This window comes from Prenolepis imparis, unplaced genomic scaffold (genome assembly GCF_030444845.1).
Source record: "Prenolepis imparis isolate NDT839.2.m4 unplaced genomic scaffold, iyPreImpa1.0 SCAF_6, whole genome shotgun sequence".
Lineage (NCBI taxonomy): Eukaryota > Metazoa > Arthropoda > Insecta > Hymenoptera > Formicidae > Prenolepis > Prenolepis imparis.
This window is the reverse complement of record NW_028141164.1, coordinates 1323753-1349984: the sequence shown is the minus strand read 5'-3', so window position 1 is coordinate 1349984 and position 26232 is coordinate 1323753. Positions and strand designations below refer to the sequence as shown.

Here is a 26232-nt window from a genome sequence, read left to right as displayed (position 1 = left end):
AAGGGCGAGCGAGATCACGCCACGTGCAAGAACGCCGTTCAATGCCGGCTCGACTTCTCGTGCATCTGCTTCCGCTTTTTGTTCCGACCACCGACGCCCTCTTCTCGCTGTAAGAGAGCGCGCCTCTCGTTCTATTATTCAACTTGTTGTAAAATTACTGTCAATTTTGCACTTTTTATCGCGTATCTATGTTCCCGCGAGATGTTAAAGCGTGTCGTATGCTATCTATATTTGTCCGCGCAGTGGAAAAACGATAATAACATGCGACATGTAAATCGGAAATATCGTTTACATTTTTCATGCTATTTTCATAGAAAGAATGAAAATTCAGATCTATATTATATATATTCGCGATATAATGACAGTTGCGCGTTTTACGATCCGTAAAGTTGATATATATAAATGTTATATCCAGTCAAAAATCAATTTAATAATTTAAGCTTATCGGTGATGGTAAATTTTCAACCCGTGTTGTCATCGGGAAATCGATGCTTTTATAGCACGATCGCGCGTCTATTATATTGACAAATGATTTATTTCAATGTAGCAACAACTCTGTGATTAAGGTCATGCTTACATTGAAAACGCGAATACACTAATATTGATTCGTCGTAATACGATAGAAGCGAGGACGACTACAATTTATAATTCTCGAGCGTTTAACTGAACGTTGTTATTTTACGCAATCGGTTAAACGTTAGGTCAATTTACACATAATCGTTTAATGCTTTGTATATAAAACAATGTCATAGAAACATTTTACATTTTCAATTTGGATTTAACGCAAATACTTTTTTTAAGTAGATACTGATTTTTAAATCTATATTTTAATCTGATTTTAAATCTGGATACTGATTTTTAAGGCTCCTGGTACCTTGTCGACCATGTCGGAATCGTGACGTCAGAGGCGAGAAAACACACGCTAAAAATTTTTATATGCCATTTCTAAATAAAAACATATTTGCATAAAATAACACATAAGATCTCTTTAATACACTTCTAAAAAACGCCGAAAACTATCCTTTTCCCTATATAATCAATCAACAGCTGTAAAATGTAATATTATGAGGCCCAGTCCGTCTGGTCTTTGCACATGCGCAATCATTCCGCATGTCAAAGTCTGATATCTCGATCATTTTTACGGTTGTTGATTGACTGTCAAGGGAAAAGAATAATTTTCGGCGTTTTTTAGAAGTGTATTAAACAGATCTTAAGTGTTATTTTATGCAAATATGTTTTTATTTAGAAATGGCATCTAAGAAATCTCAACGTGTTGTTTCTCGCCTCTGACGTCACGATTCCAATATGGCTGCGGTGAGCACCCAGGAGCCTTAAATCGAAAAAAAATGTGAGGAATAATTTACTCATGTATGAGTGTATATACATATACATATATATGGTTTTTTTATTAATGATAAAATATCAATATAGAGAAAGATATATATTATAATTTATATATACTATAATAAAGTAAATATCATCGAGTATAATCTATAACATTTAATTATTATGAATAATTAATTATTAACAATTTTATATTTTATATTTAATTATTCTATATAAAATTTTTAATTAAATGCATCTTACGTTATACTTGACATATAACAAGTTTTAGATAAATTTTCTGCATAAAATTATAGAAAGTGAAAGGTTGAATCTTTTCGTATGTCTTATACCAAAAACTTTAAGCTAATCTGGGATGTTTTGGAAATGATGATAATAAATACGCAAAATTTTCTTTTTTTGTAAAAAACGATTTGCTGTATTTCGGTTCTAAAAAGAATCAAACTGTGATTAACATATAGAATAACAATGATAGAATAACGACGAGTTGACGTAGATGACACTGTCGCACGCGTGCCAAGTAAATACAAAGCTTTAACCATATTTTAAAACCAGAAATACACAAGATCAACATAAAAATTAAAATCGTGAGCAATTTGCGTCGACAATTGTGTAAATGTCTTTCGATCATAACTACAACGTTGCGTTATAATAAAGCTATTTACAAGTTACAGTATCTCGTGTAATAATCACCATTCCTGTCGTTCTTCATCTTATAATGTCATGTACACACAAAGTTCGATGCGCTACGTAATATCGATAGTTACTAAAACTTTGGTTACGCAAAAATAGACGCAGATATATATTTATATATATTTATGTACGTATATGTATATATGTATATCCGAACTATTTGCCATCTCATTAGATTTGTTAGAGTTATGCGCCTATGAACAAATGTACAATAATTACAAGGGAAGTAGGACATGTGAATATTTTATAAATAGTACATATATAGTGATTACATTATATCAATTATTTTTCATAGCCGCAAAAACGGAGAATGCTTTAGTCAAAAGTGATAAAAAAGAAACTGCCGCATCGCGTACAGTTCTGATATGAATTTTAAACGAGTAAAACACTGAAAAGTATTGCATTTATTGTTGTTTTGTTTGTGTTAAGATTTAAACATTTCTGTGTGCGCAAATATATATATTTTTAAAATATTTACAAAATTTCAAGCATGCAAAAAAAATATTATACATATATAACTTTTTCAATTCAAGAATTATACACATTATACATCTGAAATAAGCATATTATTAATTAAATTCATATTTTTGTAAAAAAAATTTTAAAAATTGTATTGTTAAATTAAAAAGAAAATATTACTTTCATATCAGAGAAAATATTCGTTTGAAATACAGTATTATAAAAGATCGATGTCGGATTTATTCCATCGTAGATATTTCGACTGTAATCCAAATTTAGTTTGAAAAGATTGACTGCTTGCAATAATAACGCAAATAACAATATAAAATATAAATTATTTCATTGTGAAATACACGGAATGTATTTTAATTTGTTTTTCCTTTAGCGTAAACGAGAGGAACATTCTTTTTGAACGCTATTTAACCATTTTTTTTTTTTTTTTTAACAACCATCGCAGTAGTTTGCACGTAGCACATAGCAAATATCTTTAAATTGATCGCGGAGCGATCAAATAAATGTCTGACAAAATATTTATCTATTCAATTATAATTACTTTCATTCGAAATAAAATCCCCGTAATTGCGTGTTCGTTAACAAATTTTAGTCATGCATACATTCGCACTCATATAATCTCTTTCGTGGAAGCGCATCGCGTCGCATTCTCTCCCTCTCTTTCTTTCTCAACTTTCTCACTCAAAAATCACAGTTAAACATTGGTTTTTCGACGTTTGGTGTGGCACTCGTCATCAGATACTGAGAAATACGTCGGACGCAGCAGATGGACAGAGAATAGATAAGCACTTATTAATCGATTCGCGCGTCACGCAATTTTTAATCGTAAGTTAAAATCTTGCTAGTTGTCTAAAAGAATTTAATTAACAGCAATGCGTTAAATTGCACATTGATCCAAAAGTACAGCCTGACCGACCCATACTGTGCTTTTTAATTCTGTCTTAATAAATTCGTCGTTTTTGTTAAAAGTTGACGCGCGATTCGTTCTCTTATACTTGAAGGAATCTGTTGATAGTTCTCGGTAACAATTTATAATTAGACATAAATTAACGGGTTGTTGGGTTACACGCTCCGCGCGTTGCGGATGTTGTCTATATGCTGATCAACTTGGTATGGAAATTACGAGTTTTAAGATTCAATCAAAACTTGTTTGCCTTTATCGCTGTGATTCCAATTGAATATAGTCTAACTAGAATAATAAATATAAGAAAATTACGAGTCTGAGAGAGATAGTGCCGTGAAATAGACAAAAGCAGCTGATAGCTCTCGTCGAATAATGCACTAGGGATTAACCCTTGGACAGCAGGACGTTCGCAACAGCAAAAAGTATTAGCTTTGTAGCTTTGTTATTCGGAATCAATAAGAAATTTTACACGACACATACGCACATACACAATATATATTATTGATACTAATTAGTGGCAAAAGCTTTTTAAGGACAAAAATCTTAATATCAAGATATTCAGACTATATATATATCTTTAAGTGAGAATTTTAAAGATGAGATTATCCGAAATTCGCATATCAGATATGATACTTTATACAGTATCACAAAAAATGAAAATGTATTCTAATCATCACAATCTTATTCTCGATATTTATTTCGTTTTTTCTACACTGTTATTGAAATTGCTTTTTGACTTTGTCTTATTAACACATAAATTATCTGTTGAATATTATGATAATAATAATAGTAATGTAAAAATCTCATGGAAGATATTAATGTTAAAATACGATGTACATCTCATTGTCAAGATAAATGAACTGTCAGAGATAAATGACACGTCTCATATTGCAATTCTGTATGTGTGTGTCGTGCATATAAAATATCTTTTTAATACAGATATATATAGATTTTATAGATATTTCTATAAAATATCTATTTCAAAAACTTTTTCATATTTTTATATTTTATTTATATCGTCATCTTAATCTTATTATTCCAAAATAGTTCTTTGCTTTGCAAAAAATATTAATAAAATTAAAAGAAAAACTGATATAAAAATAAATTATGAACAAAAAAACGGAAAATAAAATATTTTTTTAAAATTGTAAACAATATTTATATTATAAACATGTTTTTATAATATAATATAATAGAACGCTAAAATTTTAGAGATCTTTTATAGAAAATTTGAAAAGATATTTAACTCCTCTGTGATTCTGATTCTTATCAAGTAAGATTAATGACAGCGAATACAAACAAGTGCTGCTCGTTATATTTCATATTTATTTCATATTCATTATTACCCGGACGCTGCTGAACGAGGATTAATCATCCTGAATGCAATTCGAATGCAATGCAATTTTGACAAAAATAGATTATTATTATTTTTGTGAAAGAGAGCCTGAGGTAGGGATACGCAGCCATTTTATTTTATTTTTGACCCCAAAAGACTGGATGTAAAACTTACTCTTTCTATCAAAAGAAATAGCTTTCGCTAAACTTTTAAATGAATATGTATTGATTTCTATTCTCAACTTAATATTTACTAAAGAGTTTAAAGTATCTAAATATATAAAAATTCTGGCTGCGTCAACATGAAAACAGTAATGATTCGCGCCTAACAATAAGAACAAGAAGTAGAAGTGTCGTTTCGTGTACACATTATTCAATATTTTAAATTTTATGTTGAATATTCAATTACAAGATGAAAAAAGGCTTAGCGTACAACTTGCGGAAGACGCAGACCATCGAGTAATCGGAACAAAAAAAAATAAAAAAAACAATCCTACCGCGCCTCGATATCCGCTCGATCACTTCAGACCTTTCCTTACGAGAAACTCCGTAAATACACCCAAGCATCACGTTGAGAACACGTGACGCTCCTCGCTTACGCGCTCGAATTCGTCGAGAAATCACAGTTCGGCGGTCAACTCACCTCGCAAGCGTTAGGCTCACGAGTGCTCGTCACCGAGAACTCCGAGAACTCATTGATGCATTCCGGAGGCGGCGCCTAGACGGGGCCCGTAGATAGAGTACGGCGAGAAATACTGCGGTATTCCGGCGGTGGCGTGCGGCGGCGGCGGCGGTGGCGGAAGCGGCAGGCCCAACGACGACAAAGACGGCGGTAAGAGCGGCGAGGGTTTTCCGTAGGGGTGATAGCGCGCGGTAGCGAGCGGGCTCAGGGGTGGCGTGGGATAGGACCTGGCGAACAAGGGATGGGTCGGGGGTAATCCTACCGGAGGCGATAGCAGGGAGAGGGCGGCGGCCGCGCTCGCGGGATCGGTCGCCCCGCTCGTCGTATGACTCCTGAGATGCTGCAGCAGCTCCTCCGACGTGGCGAATCTCTTACCGCAATAAGCGGTGTCACCCGCGATCCAGTTGCATACGTAGGGCAGCTGCGTGCCAGCAGCCAGGGCGGCGAGTTGCGCGTGCGCGTAAACCGCGCCGGCCGCGCCGAGCGGTCCGTAAGGCGAAACGTTGCCGGGTTTGTTGTGATCGCACTGGGCGCATCCGGCCGGACAGGAACCCGGTGTCGCGCCCGATGGCAATTTTCCATTCGCGATACTGGCGACGGCCGCGGCGGTGGTCGCCGCTGAGCTCGACAGTAGATGCGAATTCAGTTGGCAGCCGGTGCAGTAGGGATCCCGGCATATCGGCATCAGGCTGTCCGCGGGTCCAGTTTTCAGTCGCGCGTAACCGAGATAAGGATTAACGGCTACGAGGCCGTTCTTCAGGGCGACGTGATGCTGGGACATTAGCGAGCTGGCCATCACGTCGATGGGTAATTGACCGGGACTGTAACCCAAGTAGGCGGCGGTGGAGACCGGTAGACTGACGCCCGGCTTGAACGTGCCCAATGGGAGATCCTTGATGGATGGATCGGTCATCGCGAGAACGCCGGCGGGACTGTAGGCAGGTTTCACTTGTAACGAGGGACTACTGACGGTTGGTTGAGCAGCAGCCTCCGCCGTGTTGTTGTTGCTCGAGGGCGCCGAATTTCTCGATGCTGGCGAGTCCCGTGCGACTTCGCCGTTCGGCGTCGCCGTTCTTCTACCTTGCGGCGTGACTGCGCGCGTCGACGCGGCACTTTGATTGCTAGAACATCGTTTGCCCCCGCTGCCGGGTGTTCGGGATCGGCCGGACGTCGAATGGCTCGACGACGAACGCGGCTCGTCGGGGCTGGCCGCCTTTTCGCGTCCCAGGCAAGATTCGTAGGGCTTGAAACTGGTTTTCGTGGATTCGATCGTCGACGTCGACGTCGGCACCGTCACTGTCACTATCGGCGACGACTTGTCGCGCGATTGCTCCGCGGTCTTGGATGATCTGTTGCTCGACGATTTGTCCAAGGAACTTAGCAGCGATTTGTTGGACGGTGGATCCGCTCCTATCTGGCTGCAGGTCTGTGCGAGCAGCGCGAGTGGACTTTTCTTTGCATCTAACTGAAATCAGAATAGAACAAATATTAAACGAAACTCTATAATCTTGGGTTAAATATTTATATTGAATAATGATAAAGCCGAGTTTTCAACATTTTGTTAATCTTCCGTAAGCTTCCATCGGGGGAAAAAATTATTCGGGGAAAAAATTATCTTCTAAATACTATATAAAATATAAAAATTTTTTATGCCCCCAAAATGTTGATCACGCAATCTCCGCAATTTTTGTTTAAAGCAACATGCTCTGTGCGAGCCGAACATTTTAAAACTGAACTAATTATTCAAACAAACGACTTATATTTTTCAACGAAAGAAGTTTATGTTACATTTTATCATTATTATTTCAAACATCGATTGGATTAACATTGAATGTTATAATTGTAATAATTAGTATTAGTTGTTTATTTGTCGGTTTCTCGAGTCTAATCGATCTCCTTTCGAATGCAATATATCGAGGAATTTCAATCAACAATTACGTTGCAATATTTGATCCGACAATTCTCGAAACTTGGCGCGTGTCGCGTCTAGATGGAGGCAAGTCCAATTAATGACGCGCAAACCGCAATCTATAACGCCGTGTCACTCTCTCGCCGAATGAGAAGTGACGTGAATAAAGGGTGCGTCGGACACACTTATTCGCCAGAATGCTTGATTTGATTATGGAGAATATTTTTAGGCGCGAGCGATGTGTATTTCTAGATTCTGTCCAACACAATCTGTCTTCGTCTAAACTGAATTATTCCTAATAGCAGTAATAAATATGACGTGGCATAATTATTCTTGAATACATAAAATTATAGGTAATGATCTCTTTTTTTCGCGATAAAAACTGATCGGTTAATTTCAAGAGATATAATTGATCCGCGTGCGTTTTATAATTCTCAAGAAATATCCGAATACGAAAATACGCGTCAGTGCGGAACGTCGTTGATAATTATCCGCGCGTGAATTTTTTTTTTTTCTTCCTTTTCAAGAGCGAGATGCATGCTCGGGAGGAGGAGGGGGGGGGGGAGATATAATCAATATGCAATTGGCCGACACAGACGTCATTAGCGTGTAAGTGCGGGCATTTAATATCGGCGCCTTGGCGCATCTTCCGACTCGGGAGGCGGTCACGATGATGCACTCGGTATAATTAACGTATAGAGGAGCGATATTTCTCGTCGACTGATACGTCCACCGAACAGATGTTCCGCCGTAATTAAAATGCAACGATCATGCAACACTAATCCGCCGCTCACGGCCGGTCGGTACTAATGGCGCGACGCCGACAGATATTAATGCCGTGAATTGCAACAGGCCATTACGGCAACGCGAGGCTATATATTAATTGCGCTCGTGAAAGTTAACGGGAAGGTTCGAACGTAATATTTTAATCCGCTAATGCCACCCGCCGGCTTTTGATTGTCGCGACTAATTTATGCCCCTCTCGTGACATACGTCTTCCTTTTGTCCGCGCGTGTGTTACGTGACTTCCACTGAAATCCTTCGGCTCTTCTTGTTCTTTTTTCTCCTCGACTTTTTTTTGTGTTCGCACACGAGTGCCGCTTTCCAAAAATATATCGACAGAGTTGTTATGGAAAAATAAAAGAAACTGTTTTACATAGAGATTATAAGTGCCTTAAAAAATCGCCGGATGTTTTACCATTGTCGACTATATTTACGACGCTTCTGCATCCACGAGGCATATTGCCGCACGATTTTTTAATTCTTTTTTTTTCCATGATGAAGAAATTAAACTGTTTACAAGTAATTGTGTTAATGAGTATGCGTTGAAATATTAAAGAAAAATTTGACCAAATATAAATGCGCACTATTAATGCATCCGACTGTACCGGATATATCAAAGAGTCGATCGAACTCTATACTCTATACCACTCGCTTTTCCATCTCATCCCCCGCGTGCAACAATCAGCATTGTATTACCGAATCGTGCTTTGATTTATGACGCGCGTAAATCAGCGCGACGCATGCCGAGACTTTGCCAACACTCGCTGTCCCCAAAATAGTTTACAGGAGTTCGGAGTATAAAACGCGGCGCGCATGTTTCCCGTCGGGATTAACGAAACGACGACAGGCGACGTTAATGAGCCGCTGGGAAAGATATTTTCAAGCGAGACTCACACATAGGCGACATTTTAAATATGACTAACTGCAATTGCATTAATAACATAAACATTATATATAGAAATTTAGAGCGATAAAATTAATTTCCTCGTAGTCATTATATCTATTTTCCCAACATTCGACATTTATGAAAAATAGAATGTGCGATTATTAATTCTTTCTTAAAGTTATCTGCAATTTTTAAATTATATATATATATATATATAATATTAATAATATAATAAAATATATATAATTATCTATATCAGAGGGTATATATATTATAATTTTTTAATATATAAATTTTACGTATATATATATAAATTTTTTCTCGCTTTGATGTATAAAGTAAATATGGAAGATCTACGTTATCGCATTTTTTTAGTGCCTTCTAATTTTACATCACGTTAAGAAAGAAAAAAATAAGCGGCAGCTGTCTAAGAAATATCGGTCATTAAATAAGAGAAGAGTTTAAACGTTGAAAGATACGCGTCTCGACAAATCGTTAACTCGAGACGTAAACGCAGGAATAGAGGATATAATGGACTTCCCGTAAATAGCGACGGAGGAAGAGAAGAGAAAAGCGGATAAAAGCGTGGTGGTAGACTAACCGTAGTAGGTAGCGGCGTGAGGTATTCAGGATGGAGATACTGATTCACGCTGGACGTCAGCATCTTTCGCGGTCGATCCTCGCTCGCGCCGTCGGGCACCACTTTTTTTTTCTACCACACTCTTCGGCTCATCGGCGAAACTAATTCCGAGGAATTCGTCGCACTTTTTTTCTCTCTTTCTCTCCCTCTCTTATTATATCCGTCGCAGCGACGAAACAGTGGTATCACTCGCGAACGAAGCCATGCATGAGATTGCACTTTCGATAACGAAATAGCACTTGGTCGCGCTCTCCCGACGATCACGAAATAACGAAGAGGTGGTCGGCGCACCACGAAAGTACATCCGCTTTGTTGAATGAATACACACGATAAAAAAAGAAAAAAAGAAAAGCGAGTCGCGTTACGGACGAACCGTACGGACGTACGATAATTCCCAACAAGTCGACGCGATGAGGTTCGACTCGCAACTGAATCGCTCGCCGCAGTCGACGTGGAGCGCGGTTGCCCTTCTCGTCGCTCAAACCCTCACCACTCCGGCGGCGTTCAGCTGACTTCCCCTACCGTACACCGCAAATTCGCGCTCCCCCGGGGAGCATCTTCCCCTTCCTCGCATCTCTCCGCGACAACATCGTCGAGATGCCCCTTCCTCGTCGCTGCCGGCCGGACGGACGGTGTATCGCGACTACGACGCGCGGAACGACACGAAACACCACGAGCGGCAACGACTAACCAATGCGGGCGAAAGAGGCGAACGCAAAGGTGACGGCGACGGCGACGGCCGCCGTAGCGACACGGTGGTCGTTGTCGGTTCGCGCTACGCCGACACTTTTGCCTTGCCTTGCCTTGCCTGTGCCGGGTGCGAGCGACCCGGCCAACGACGTGTCAACTGGCGCGGGGTGCCCTCTCGCGAGTCGCGACTCCCACCACGACCCTGCACACCGCCGAGGGAGTTCTCCTATAGTAGTGTACCCGCTATAGTATACTCTGTACTTCTCGTACTCTGTTCTGTTACCTCTCTCCGACATCGTGGCGTTGTTAAAGAGGTATGGATGCCACCGTACAACACCCCACCACCTGCACGATCTCACGATATACGCGATTGTGCGAAATGATAAGGCTTTACGTACGAGATTCTTCAATTTCTGATCGTTAAATTGCTCTTTACGGATTGCCGGTTCTTAGGAAATTGCGAGCTTGGGTGTTTCTAGGTACGGCTGGCGTAAAAATAAAATATTGGCACGCGAGAGAAACTAGATCGTACGTTTCCTGAAATTCGAATTAAATTTTCTCTTTATATCGATGAGCTATATTATATACGTAGAATTTTATTTTTTTATTGGTTTACGGATTATATACGTCTGTTATGTACTTGACATAGTTTAATTTTAACTATACATGCTTTTGGCAAAATTGGTATCTGTTTTTCTTTGATAAATGATCCTTGATTGACTCGAATAAAATCGACTCGAAAAAAGAGGGAGAAAAAGAGTAATAGAAATTATTTATCGTATACAGGCTAACGTTTTATTTCCACATATCGAATCCTAGTGCGTAAAGCAATAGAGTATCGAACAATATAATATACGAGTAAGTAGAGCGTGAAGGAGTATAGCCATATCTTATATACACTTAAACGCGGCCTTTGTTCGTGCATTGACGATGATGCACTCTCTTACGCTTGGGATATACGTTAGCGTCTATTCAGGCGTTATAAAACTATCCGCAATAAAAAAATGTCCCAACAGGTATATAGAATGTAGAGAAGATCTATCGCTTTTTAAGCGCAGCTGTAAACAAGGGTATAAATGGTTAAAGAATAAATTTTGTCCTTAGTAAGCGAAGGCCTTTGACTATAACGAGTACTTAAGTTAACATAAATCTGTACACATTTTTCGTTTTTTTTTTTTTTCCCCCCCCTAAGGTAGCTGATATTTATAGCTTTATGGAAGTTACAAAATGTAATCACACTTAGCTGTCAACACCTACGCTTTGAAATCGCCCGACAAAGAAAAAGAAAACAAATAAAAGATAACATTTCGAGGTAAAAGTTTCGTTTTACCTGAACGAAGCCATTTTTCAAATTCTGTCATTTAACAAAACGCTCGAGTAAAATGTTTCGACAAGCTTAACACCAACATTATTGTTAGACATTTCTTACAAAGAATGAAAGGTGAAGAAAAATGATGAAAAATAAATTGTTTTGTACCTGTTCTTCTTCAAACTCTAAATTACGCACGTCAGCTTACACCGAAAAAAAAACTGATCACATATTTATCGGCTATTCAGCCCTTTGTAAATGTAAAACATTCTACCTACAGTGAACCAATTGAAATGGCTTTTTATATTCGCGACACGTGGATGAAATTTAATACCGAAATAAATTTAATACGAAAACGTTTAAAACGCTTGCACGGCACGAGATCTAATGCATATTGTAACGATTAATGAATTCGACTAAAATGGATTGAAGTGGTAATGGCAGTGGTGTATGTTGGCGGATACGGATGTGTTAGCGATGCATCGAAATGCATATCAATTGTTTCATGGAAATTCGAGTGTCAATTCCTCTCATTACTATTCGCAAAATTATAGGATTGTGTTGCGTGTACCATGATTGTGTGTTGCATGTGCCACACAGGGGAGGTGATTTACGTAATTCGTATTGATTATTGAATCCTGCATTATCGTGCAACCTGATTTAATTCGGCACTTTAATTAAACGCTCTAAGAGACGACTACTTGCATAATATTAACATGGAATTTGGGAAAGATACAGCCAGTGGATATAGAACATGACGTAGCGATAATAAAGCATCAATTTACATCACAATCAAATTGATATTAAAAGAACACGGTTTGAAAAATTTGGATCGAGAGCCATGAATCTCCAAAATTAATTATACATGCGGGACGAGTCAAAAAACGCAATTAATACAATAAATTGAAAGTTTTAATCGAGTCTAAAACATGCCAAATTATACAAAGTATCTCATAAATTAAGCATACGGTTTCTTAACTAAAGGCATAAATCTGTTATTTATTTTGTGACAATTAAATATAAAAAAACTATATATATATATAGGTATACATATGCACACAATAAAATTATGCAAATAAAATGACAAAAATCTATACTTTTATTTTTAAAAATCTGTGTCATCAGCTTGACGACGAGCTTGTTGAAGAAAGAGAGAGAGAATAAATGTCTTATATATATGTTCTTTAACATAGAATTACGTATATTTTTTATCACACAGGATACATTTGTATACCCTCTTGAATATAATATCCGTAATAAATTCACGATGTAACGTAAATACCGTCGAATTTATAATTTCTTGTGAGCAGCTGCTGCGCGTAAGAAATTCTAGATTACTTGTTACTCATTTCACTACCCTCCTTCAACGGCTCGTCGTCGTCGGGCTGGTCTGATGTCACAGATAATACAAGACACTCTGCCAGGCTCCTTCAGTCGGCGCCACATAAACACGTCGTCCTCGTCTGTTGAGCCAAGTAGGGGAAGAGTCTTGGATAATTATACACCGCTCTCATCTCTCACCAAAGCGTATCCTCTAACTAGCGCTAATAACGCCGCTAATGCTCTTCCGTGGAAACTGTTCGTATCTAACAACCGTCCGGAACGTCGCCCGGCAGGAAGATAAGATAGAAATAACGTTGGGATATTGTCCGGGTTTCTTTCGGATGGGAAAACATTGACCGAGAATTGTGCAATACGTGTTTATTAGCTAACCATTAGCCTTTAGTTAATTTTTTACAGCAACATTTTGAATTAGCGATACACAAAGAAAACTATTTCTTACAAAATCTATTTATTGGATCATTCATAATTTTTAATATCAATGAACGCTTTTATCATATCTTCTCTCTAACAAATTTATTTCCATTAAAATATTTTTGTAGTATTGAAAAATATTTTTTGGAGATATATTGATATCATAATTAACATTTTTTTATATTGATTTTATTGCAAATATTTGTATAAATTTTAATCATTTTAAATTGTAATATTTTAATCATTTTAAGGGTTGATTTAAATCAAACTATATTTGATATGAAAATTTTCTAATCTATTAAGGTCAAGTAGCTACTTATAGATATAAGCTTTATAAAATATTCCAAATATATACATGTAGGTATATGGTCTGACCTGACCCGTTTGTGACGTCTTAAATATTTCAAAATAGAAGATATGTATTTTACGACAATTATATGCTCAACACTTTAGCATAATACTCGAACATTAGATCATACATTTCGTTTTTCTTATACGAAATGATGTAGACGGAATTCGCATGACGTTTATACTCAGAAGCTGTAGTTAAGGCGTACGGCATATGGTTTGTGCGAACATTATCGTTATCAGTCTTCGGTAATAACAGACTGCGCAGCGCGTTGCGCGCAATTACATGAACGATTTATAGGTTTTCGTCACGCAGTTCTACTTCCTCTGACTTCTTAATGAATGTGCCAGGCTTCTGAAGTTATTCCGGAAAGTTTCCATTATTTTCCATCATCTCACAATGAATCATGCTAATTATACTTAGGAGTAACATTTATCGTTTGAAAATAATTGTGAGTAATTATGTTAAACTATACTCTTCTAATATTAGCTGATATTTTTTTCCTTCTCTCTCTCTCTCTCTCTCTTTTCTTAAACTTTAAATATCGAATCCAAATCTAGAATGCTAGATGCTAGAACAGTATTTTAACGCGCTACGCGTTCTCGAGCTGACTTCGCTAGTTTGTGATTCCTCACGCGTCATCGTGTCTCATCGTAGCGAGCTACTCGGCGACGGATAATCACCCTCTGCTCACCGCACATCGATCAGGCGAAGCGTAAACACGATTAGTATAACGCACGGGTAATGAACTAATCCCGCCACGTCGTCGACGAGCACGAACGCGCTTCGGAGTGGCGCGACGCCACCCCGCGCTCGACGACGTTCGCATGACGTCGTTGACGTTTCTCTCCCCTTCCGTTGCCTGCCACCCCGTCATCCCTCCACTTCTCGCGCGCGAGCTTCGGCTCTTTTTTTTTTCCTCTCTTCTTTTCCTTCCTCCTCGCGCGCGCTCCAGAAACGAGCGCGTTATTTATGGGTAGTCGGTTGCAACTCCACTGGCGCATTCTGCACAAGGGCTGCACGAAATCGACAGCTGTCGCCTCGTTCGGCAGCTCCGTATATCCATCTCCCCCCTTTCCTCCTCTCTCTCCTCCTCTCGCCACCCTCTACCACCCTCTCTCGGACTTTTCCACCGATGTGGCAGCTTCTACCGGCATATCCTACTCCTTTGCGCTCGGAGGTTAAGTTTGTCATCCTATTCACGTACGTACGTATCCATACATTATGTATTGGCGGACGTATAAAGCGTCGCGTGAGTCGCGATATTTCCGTGCTACATGATTTCTGGTAAAAGCGTTTAAGTGCCGTTGCTACTGGTATTGACTGACAAGAGAGAGGAAAAATTCGGCAACTTGTAAATACGACAGAATTTTAAAGCTTTGCGCCCGTAATAGAGCCTCTGAACACATCTAGCTATATTTCACGTTAACGATCAAACGAGTTTTAAATGTGCGGCATTTAATACAATGCTTTGTTAGATTGATTTTAAAAATATTTCCGACACATTTCGCAACTTTGATTTATTTAAAATGACGTATAATGAAACGGCGATAATTATCGCCGATAATAATAGGCGTCGCGAGCCAATAACATCCGCGTTCCTCCGCTTCCTCGATTTAATGGCGAGACGCTGCGCGTTTAAGAGGGCGGTTCGCGCCAGCGCCGATAATGGATCGCCGCTTTACTAAGAATCATCCGTCCGATGCGCGAATAACGGGGCGGCATATACACGTCCGTACCGATATGAGCATACAGAACGTGTACTAGCGCAAAAGGCGTTATTTATGTCCTCTTTGTCGGGCTATCGATAACCGCTGCGGAGAACTGCGACAGGGCACGGCGCGATGCGATGCGATGCGATGCGATGCGATATGGTGCGGCTTGGCGCGGAGAGGCGCGGAGAGGCGCGGCACGACGACGCGGCTTGGCGCGAAGAGGCGAGGCGAGGCGCGACGACGCGGTGCGGTACGGCGTGGCCTAGTGCGGCGCGGCTCGTGTCGGTGTATACGCACATAAATAATGCGAGCGCAATTTCCCATGTAATTGATGGGGCTCCCCTCCCCCCACCATCACCCATCGTGCCCGTTCCATAATGGTGAGTGAACTGAGCTCTGGATGTTAGCCGGAGAGCAGCAGCAGCACCCCGCGGGGCGTAAACTCGACAATGCCTTCGTCACGCCGCGCATTGTTTGCCACCGCCGAGAGTTCACTCTACTGGGGCTTGATTTACTGTCTCCGGCTGTGCTCTCACGAGTCCGCGGACGGCCCCGCAAAGAGCGTGTACCGAAATTTTCGTCGGGAGATGTGTCCGGGAGCCTCTCTCTTTCCGCTGTCATCCTACGGGACTCCGCGAAAATGAGAGACGCGGAGCCAGAAGGTGTTTTCGTCTCTCTCGTTCGTCATTTCGAATATTACTTGACCATTATGTTTGATCATTTGACCCTTGTACTGGAAAAATATTTCAAGTTATTTGTACGGGACAGATCCGTAAAACTCTTGATTTATTTTTGAAAAGTTATATTAAAAAATGTAAATTAATTGGCAAGAGAAAATTTATAAATTATTTTTTGAATTTTGCTCTTTACGCGAATCGCAAAGAGATTCCAATGTAATATATGTATATTTGTACAATTGTCTTCTTATTTTTACGTATATGCACATTCTCTCAGCGGACTTCCTTCAAACTACATCGACGATCCAGTCAAGTTTTCCGGGTCAAATAAAAAAAAAAAAAAAAAAGAATTGACGGTGTCGATCGAAGTAAGAGTCGGATTTTCTTTTTCGTTTCCTTTCCGAGGTAGTTTGGAACGCGGAACACGTTGCTTCCACTTTTACGTGTGTATTTGCAAGTATGTGTTATCTCGTTACATTCTACCGGCAATCCGATCGGGCATCAGGCCGGTCCAGACGGGCAGACTAGATTAGGAAGGGTTAACCAACGCGCCGGTGATTTAAATCAATGACGGTGGCACATCTGCTGGCAGAGATTAATGATTAGACGTACGAGAATGAAGCCCGGGACTCGGCGCTTTCAGAGATCAGACAGATTAGAAACTAATTTAACGAGCAGCTTTCATCTTGCAATCCAATATCCATCCCGATCCCCCTTACTGTATCACGTGGGCAGCTACTACTACCGGGTATATTGATTGATCGACGTCGACGATGCGGTAAACGCGGTGTGGCGCATTTCACTGCCTAGATTTCGTCCCCCACTTTCCATTTCCGGTGCGCAGTTTTTTTGACATTTTTACTTGATAAAATGTGTCGTTTCATTAATTGTAAAACTTTTTTTTTTTTTGTTAATCGCTTTTGTGAAGTAGACATTAATTTCTGATTGATCGACTAACGTTCGTAATTAAGATATGTTTTCTGCAAAAATAATTTTTCACCGATAACGATGTGATTTTTGAAGAAGAAAACATGCAAGGGAGATATACGACGCGACATTTTTATATATCAATACACATACAGTATTTAATGTGACTGGTTATCGTAACGTTATCGTATTTATACTGGATTCTTACTTGACGATACTGCAGTTATGTATCACGCAACTCTATAAATATATCGGCCTGACAGTTTACGACAACACGGAAGCTATTAAGCGATGACTTGTAAGACGATGCTGCAACTCTTCTTGAAGTACTTTGAAAATACATACCGATCGATAGTATTGACATCCACTGATTGCTAATAAATTCTCAGACATGCCCCGAGTATTATAGTGCATTATCACTTTACGCGTTATAACATTTTTCTCGACGGTTGTTTTATTAATTTTAAGATGGTGAAAATAATATGATTAAGAATTAATTAGGAAATATATGAGGAATTTAAAATGCAAGTAAGTATTATTAAAAATTCCGAGAACCATCTTTATTGTTGAAATATGCAGGATATTATTTTTTAATGTAAAAAAATGCAAATTAAATCAATAATTTCAACGATTAGATGTGAACGTTCGTAATATAAATGTCATAAAAATTCTGTACGTAGCGTTGAGTTGTTTTTATTATATTATCGCGAGAGCTGTAAACGTGCATTGAAATAATTTGTGCATCGCGATTGTAAGATTTATAGCATAATTAAATGAACTATAATTGTAGTACACGCGATCAATATAACTTGTGTGTCACGCGAGCATTCCACAGTTAAATTATTTTACATAGTTTGCAAAGTTCCACTTCTACAAGGTTACTCCTACTTTTCGTATGAAAGATCTTGTAGTCTTGTATAGTTGATTGAAATTCGTTCTCGTGTGAAACAAACGTTTGATGGATTTAAACATAAATTTGATAAAGACGATAATAGTCAATCAAAAACAAATATGACAAAACTAACAAATATTATATAAAAAAAAGAATGTATCTTTTTTCAAGTTTCAATATTTTTATACCTCGATGTATTGGATATATTGATAAGATTAATTCGAAGTTATTATTCAAAGTATTAATAATTCGAGTACACGATTATAAGAGTCGAGTGACAGAGATGGTTTTTTGGGGGGACACTTTTAGCGCCGATTGCGTCATTGTCGAATCTTCGGAGCATTATGCGAATTGATATGTCAAAATGAGGCGTCGCGCCGAGTCGATGCGCGTCGCGAGAACACGATAAGCACGTCTGGCCGGTTGTTTACGAGAATGCGGGAACCGTGTAACAGCGTAAACCGCGTAAGGCAACGGCCGGGTAGCTCGGTCCGAGACACCCCTGGAACACCCCCCTTGATGGCTATAAAACTTCCGGAAAACCATGCGCGCCTGTCCGCCCGCTGTCACATACGCTCTTTCCCGCTTACCGGGAGTTACGAGGCTGTAATTTCAGAGGGAAAAAGAAAGAGTAAAAGAAAGAGAAAGGACGACTCTCTCTCACCCTCCCAGCTTTATCTCCTTCTACCCTTTCTACTTTTCCCCGCAGATCCGTCGTCGCCGACCGACCCCTTTGTGCTCGGCTGTAATCCCTCTGCCGCACTAGCACCGGCGTACAGGTCTGGTCGTCTCCTGTCCCACGATGGAAACACCGTCGGCGACAAAGTTGAAGTTACGAGCGCGGTGAACTCACAAAAGCTTTTTACAAAACTGTTAGCCGGTTCCGGTGCGAGGCGGGGGGGAGGGATACGAATGATTTGCGGTCGCGAGGGCTCACTATTCGAACGTCTCACGCGCCTCGTGACTTCTGCTATCCTCCGATGGATAATATGTCGTGATCCCGACGTCATCTCGATAGCGTCGATATAAGAATACATTGAGAGAGCTTTGAGGAAAGAATCTAGCGTTTTGTTTGTCGTATATTTGCATACTTTTAACAAACAAAATTAAATGCATTAAAATTAAACAGTAAATATATATAAAAAAATTTCTAAATATGTGTGACATTTTATGTTACATGCGTCATAAAATATGCATCTTATATTTATTATATTAATAATCTGTTATTATCGTGAGCCAAGTATGTATAATATAAAACTATTTTTGATGCGTATACACAATTTCTATAGAGATATTATAATATTATTATCTATCGCAAATTTTAATTTTAAACACAAAGTATTTGCATCTACATTTAATATCTTTTCGAGATTCGTTACGCGGTGACATTTTCAGAGGAGACGTTTTTAGCTTGAAAAAGATTTTCCGGCGTTATGGTATCTCGCTTAAAAAACAATGCACGCGTAAGCGGTGCAACCTGTGGCGAAATGATCAGAAAGACACACCTGCGGGCCGGTGAAATGTCCTCGTAACGGTGGAAAATTCGCGGTGGACATCCGGGGAACGAGGCTTGTCCAAACAAAACGTTCCGGGCCACAAAGGCAACGAAACGCATGCAGTCTGTATATGTAATGACTCGGGACGCGGGGCACGGGACGCGTAAACATCTGTCCCACAGATCCCACTGTGACTCCCTGTCGCAGTGTAAAGGTAGAGAAAAGGCCGAGGAGCGTGCACGACGTGTCACGCGGATGAATACGGCGCTACCGTGGATAGGCACAAGTCCCTGACGAATAGAGTTAATGTCGAAAGTGTCAACATGAAATATTTGAGTGCCGAATACAGGCGTGACCCTATTCGGAGGGGGATGCGAAAGTATCTTTGTACGTCGTTTATATAAAGGGACATTGTGTACCCGTCCGGAATTTATTGGAGCGATTCCGCAATCGTTCGACGATACCGGCACGCAAGGGACTTTGATGGACGGAGTGTGACATCGTCGCTCACGATAAATATCACTATTCGGCGGGGATCGGCGGCTTAAAAGTCACGGTCGATTTTTGTGTGTCGGAATCGATCGAAATAATATAATACGAAAATTTTCAACCGCGATTTGTGACAAAATATTTACTACGACGTAACGGAATTTAATTTCACGCGCTATTATACGACTTTTTGAAGCCGATACAATATTGATTTATTTCATTCATAAAATTTTCATCGACATTATTTCGAAACTTTTAATATATTCACTATTTTCGAAAAAAAAAAAAAAAAAATACTTGTGTTAGGCGAACGAATAGTTGACAGGTTTATTCTCCGGGCTTTGTTTTATAATACATTTTCGTGTATGGTGGCGGAGACAGGAATTCTGAGGATTCCGAAACGGTCAAATTGAGCGTCGTTATTTTCACTAAAAAGAATATTTACCTATCGTACATACCAACCAATCGGGAATCTTCCCGAAAGTGTCAAACGGTTAAAGTTGTTTCTGCAAACAGACCGTACACAGTAGCACCGACATTTCGACTGACATGAGCATCATGACGTCAGTTTAGCAGGGACCAACCGCAATCGCGAAGAGCAGCGGGACCGTCCACAAACATGAGCTGTGCTCGGGCGATGTTTGCACAGTCGGTTAGCATCGAGTGCTACTGTATGCATAGGCTTGTCGTTGCCGTCGCGGTCGACGTGTGCGTCGGTTGGCGTAAATAAAGTAGCCGCGGGCGCTAAGTCCGCTAAGTGTCCTCCCAATCTGTATACGCTTCCCATTAGCGTTTTCGGTCAGAGAAGGGAAACCTGGCCGAAACGTATGCCACGGAAAAGCTGAAGTTAATACACGTTTTTGGTCCTAAACAAGCAACAGTCTTTAGCCTCTGTCGAAACCGCCATTGGGCGTCGAGCGTCTTCATTGTTGTTGGGCTGCCCTGTTAGATGATGTAGACTAAATGATTTTTATCGTTGAAAAGAGCAATATTGTCGGAAACTATAAGGCGCAACTCGATAGAAAGAAGAGACGAAGGGTGAATAATAGTTTACAGTCGAGCGCGTGTGCGCGAAGCGTTTATAAATCGGATATAATAATGATATCTCTTGTCAAACACTTTGTCGTATGTATTACTGCGAGTCACAACTCTAAATTCTCGCTTGTAGATAATATACGTCACGCATTCAAGGATTTTCGAATCACGAAGACAAAATTTCATAATTACAATGTAACCGGAGAAGATTGTCCCCGAGACATACGGATATACATATAATTTGTAAATCTCAAGTGCAATTATATACATGGGACGACACTTATCTACAATGTATGCAGGCATAAATTGCCCATTCAGTCCGGTAATTACACTCTGCGCGTTTTGTCTCGTCGTATTCCGATGACGTGACCGTGGATGACTCGGGCAGATCGGTTATCTAGTACTTACAATGTCTCTATTTTCAAAGAAATGAAAGGATTAACGCTCGTGATTCGGCAAATTTATTTTTGCATTCGTAATTTTAAATCATCTGATAGTTTGCTGATCGTATCGATATTCGATCGAATCAATCTGACGATTATTATTGTTGTCACTGTTCATCGTCAAAGTTGCGTATCGAGTAAATGTCGATACAAGACCGGATTATTAACTATGTCATGAATATTTAATTGTCTGAAAGAGAGAGAGGGAGAGAGATTAATCTTACGAGTTCTCCCGTACGATGCCATATAAACTTAGTAACGGACATCTCATCGGTTCGCATATATTACGCAACTCGGTCATTCGGTTAATCCTGGCGAGACATAACTTTACGAAACAGCCAAAGTCATTAAGCGTATAATATTGTTCCTCGGACAGTCTCAGGCAAAAGATGCCTTTCAGACACCGCCATTCCCGCCATCGTGACGCGGCACCCTCTGCTCTTCCCCTTCCTCCTTGCCTCTCTTCCTCTTCACGTTCCATCTTCCTTAAGCTATATTCTCACCACTGACGGTAAATCTGTGGGCTGTCAGGGGCGAAAGGTGCGACATATCTTATCGTAAACGTCTCATAACGGCGTTGCGGCAGTAACGATGCGTGACACACGACGACGTAAAGCCATGGCCCTCGTCAGAAGGCTCTTCCAGCTCGTAAACCTCGGCTAGCTTACCTCTTCGTTGAAGCATCGCGTTAGCGACGATCAGGATCGTCAAATACGCCGCAATCGCGTCCAAAAGCTTCACCCTTTTGATCTATGTATATATGTGCTCTCTTCGTGCTCGCTTTACCGTTTTAACTGTACCATTTATTAACATTTCCATTAACTAATATTTCAACAAGGCCTCGTATCAAATTGCTCGTGCGAGATTTAAAATATAATACACGACTATTGAAAGAAGTAATTTTTCTTAAAACATTTATGTGTACACATAAATATTTAACAAACAATAAACAATTTATTACTTCATTAAAATATTATTATTTACTCGTGAAAACATGCAATATCAATTATTTATATATAAATTTGTGTATCGCGTTTGTCATGTAACTTGAAAAACGTGTAACGCACCTACTGCGCAAATAGAATCATGTTTGATGTATTATATGAAGTACCGAGTGCTTTTAACACGACACTGGCTGTGTCCGCGAGGGGTTGCATAGTCGAGAGATTGCTGGCGTTTGTGGGTTATGCGATGAAGTGGACGGAGATGGGGTGGGAGTCAAGTTGGGCGGCGTGGGCTACGGTCTCCGAATACGCGAGAGGAGGGGCCACCTCATTTATGACGTCACGGGCCCTTCGGTGCAGCCCGACGCTGTCACAATCATGCCGCGGCCATAAAGTAAACATCCGACATCAAAGAGCCGCTCGGGTAACGGCGTTTCCTGTCTCGATTCTACCCTACCCCAGTCCTTCCCCACCGTGTCTGTGTCTTCCTTTGCAGCGCGTAACTCGTATAGGGTCTCCGCAATCTGCAATGTTGACTGTATATCGTCGTGTTGTCGAAAAATCTCCGTAATGTATATTTAATTTAACGGGATGATGGATTAAAAAGTTTCTTCAATTAATCACGATTTACAGCGGTCTATTACTTGATCGAGCGATGTAAAATTTTCTCGTGTAACATGATTATCTTGATTAAATTCACATTATAATTGATGAGTTGGCGGATATAATTTTTTCAACGTTTTAATTGCACAATTGCGTGTTTATAAAAGCGTTTGTAAGAGAAGAGATGGGGTAGCACTCGCGTGAAGAAATATTTCTATTACATATTTAATTTTCTCTACACTCGTGCGAAACTTTCGATTGATATTACAACGTTGTTTCCCCTCGTTTATAAAGTTATGGAGGCTACCGACATCGAAAATTCGCTGGCGGTTGATTATCAGGATCACGCAGGTCATCCGACGAACGTGACGAGAGAGTGGCGGGCAACATGGTGCGCCGGCGCCGTCAGGAGGTAAATTAGACAGCCCTTTGTAACCTTCGGCGTTCGTCGGAAATATAATGGTCGGGTCTTATACTACTTAAGGGATCCGCTGTATCCATTTATTAGGCGCGGGATGACGGGCAGTTTGAAAATCATCCGCGGCAATTAGACACGGCGGGCTCGATTGTTTGCATGGCGCGGCGCTTTGGTATAGTATTCTTCAAATTATTGCCTCGACCGTCCCCGGAATAGCCCCCGGCATCGCTGCTATTACGAAATGAGAAAAGAGGTAGGGAAGGGGGTCTTTACGAAAACTAATGTAAACTACACGGTGCCGCTATCATCACTATCTTGACACGCGTGAGACGAATAACAAATATACAAAGCAAAAAGCAACTGATTACATTAGAAATTGCACACAGTTATTTTGAGCGTAAAAAAAAAAAAACAAGAAACGAGTAAAGAATTCCCAGAATTCAATTGCACATGCAACGACGAAAGAGCACAAGAGATTATACGAGCGTTCGAGGTACGAATTATATAGATTGGTAATACATGAACATTACAGAAATGGCAAGGTTTTACTTATGATACCGCGGTAGAGACAATCGCACAATGCATTTCCTTTTATTTGCCGACGATAATAAACGGCTTAGGAAGGAGGTTCGCGAGTCGTGCATTGAATACGTTTATAATACCGCTTAAACGTCGGTTTCGGCAGCCTACTAATCATGCAAAGGCTAATTTCAACCGCGATAGCATAGGCTTTTTTGTCATTATGAGTTGTTCGTGTCATTATAGGGAGGCGTCGCGAAAGGCGAGTTTATCATCACTGATGCGAACTATGTACAGTGCAGGATGCGCGTATTAAAAATTATATATAAAGAACAGTCTGTATGATAGCGCGATATAAATTGATATAATTTATCTCTTTTAGTCGCAAAATCTCTATCTTTTTACACGCATTCGAATGAATTGTCTCGTACGCGTTTTTCCGTACTAATCATACTATATTAACTATATTATATACCTTTCGCGAAACTTTGCATCAAAATTAATTATTGCGCTGCAAACTCGCTGGGCGTACCTTGCCCGAGCAATATTACTACGCAACCAACGGTTGAAAATACTCTCGAGATTTACTGAATTTAACAATCATTATGCGCAAACGTGTGTAGAGTTTAACGACTGAGTCGTGAAAGATGGTGCTTTCACCATCGCTCTGGCTGGATAATTTCTGTCTGTAAAATGGAGCGTCAAGGCTTGGCATCGGTGCCATCTGCTCGGTCACTTTTAACTGTGCTACTACTACATAGCGAGCTTTAAAAAGTACGCTCTTAAGAGGTTTTAATTTCTGATGATTTCGGGGATTTGCGATATCTGTGTCGACCTCGTTGATCAATGCATTAAATTGAGCGCGTTCGAATATAAAATAATGTCGTACAAATCAGTTGCAATTAATCTCACGCGACGCTTATAAATGTTAAATTTACAAATGTTTTCTTTGTCATAAAAAATATCTAGCCCTCATTCACGAATCAGAGCCATTTAATTAATATACATCTGCATCATTCGCACACAAAGAAGAGATTACGTTATTTTATTCTTTCCTCTCCCGTAATTTCAATTGGAAAAATACGTTTCATTTATTCTACGTGCATTAATCCGATTTGCGCTAAGAGCAATCGACAGATGTCAATCTTCTTTCAATACTTATGAGTCGAAAAGAGATTAAATACAAATATTCGAGAAAAAAAGTGAAAAAAAAAGAAACTTTCAATTTCTCCTGATTCACTCAAATTGTTTATAAAAGTGATATCTTCTCGCGAGACGATAAAATGTTCGATCGGCAAGTGGGACTGACAAATTACGCGCGACACAGAGTTTTCCTCTATATATATTTACTCCCGTTCAATCCCTTTGAACGAATGTACGCACACGTGTTGTGACTGAGGAATGATAACCGATGATTTATCCGTGACAGGCTGCAGGTACCGCGGATGGATTATCGTTCTGATTGCAAAGTATGAAATAATTAGGGAGCGGGACCGTCGGCCATCCATCATCGGGCAACGATGGCCGCTTGTCAGGCGCCGTTCATTTATCATACTCGCTCAGCCATCGCCCTCTTCCTATTCCCATCGCATCGCCGATGTTCCATTGTTCGTATATCGGACGTAACCGTCCGTTACTGCTAATTACCTCCTGCCCCTGCGAAAGATTACGCGGTCAAGGTATCGGACGTATTAACGGCGCGAGTTACGCGTGCACCGACATGTTTCGTCGGGATGTTTGCCCGTTGACCGAACAACGACTCCATTAGATACTTGCTACGTGCTCATTCGGCCAAAGATTCCGGATAGCTAAATCGCCGCTTCGTGTACAGTCGATTTATCACGCGCGTTTGTCATCGGTCGCCGTTTGTTTTCTTATATATACGATTAATCGTCGCGACTAATGTGTGTATTCGAGAAAATGTAGGTATATATAATATCGATACGAAAATGGAACGATTTTATCGCGTCGTCGTGTTATCGGAAAGAAACGGAATATCGAAAGTGAAAACGAAATAAAAACGTTGGTTTTTTTTTTAAGGGATCTAATTAGCCTAGCGATATGTCATATATACTGGCAGGCGCATTCAAGATCGCAAAAAAAAGAAACGCATCCCTAAAGTGTATTTATTACCTGAGACATAAACCTCCTCTATTTTTTCCATTTCTATCGGATGACAGCTTGTCTAAACACTCTTAAGTATCCGACTTTTCTTCACCGACCCCTATAGCTTCTTCGCTATTCATCGTTTTCTTTGTGTACGGTCGATTCACATATTTGGTTTTGCGTACAATAAGAACAGCAACCAGAAATTGCATCACAAC

General features: G+C 40.0%; 1 protein-coding gene and 1 long non-coding RNA gene across 2 annotated transcripts in view; one reads left to right on the top strand and one right to left on the bottom strand.

The window, feature by feature from the left end:
* The window catches only part of LOC145937089 (uncharacterized), a 54580-nt gene that overhangs the window by 10995 nt on the left and 17353 nt on the right, over positions 1–26232 (top strand). The gene's annotated exons all lie outside the window — the stretch shown is intronic.
* On the bottom strand, positions 1724–10420 carry LOC145937048 (zinc finger protein Elbow). Its single transcript, XM_083039828.1, has 2 exons — positions 9609–10420; positions 1724–6894 (listed from the first exon to the last, which is right to left on the bottom strand). Exons 1-2 carry the CDS (start codon positions 9669–9671, stop codon positions 5440–5442), a joined length of 1518 nt encoding a protein of 505 aa, XP_082895954.1. The 5' UTR covers positions 9672–10420; the 3' UTR covers positions 1724–5439.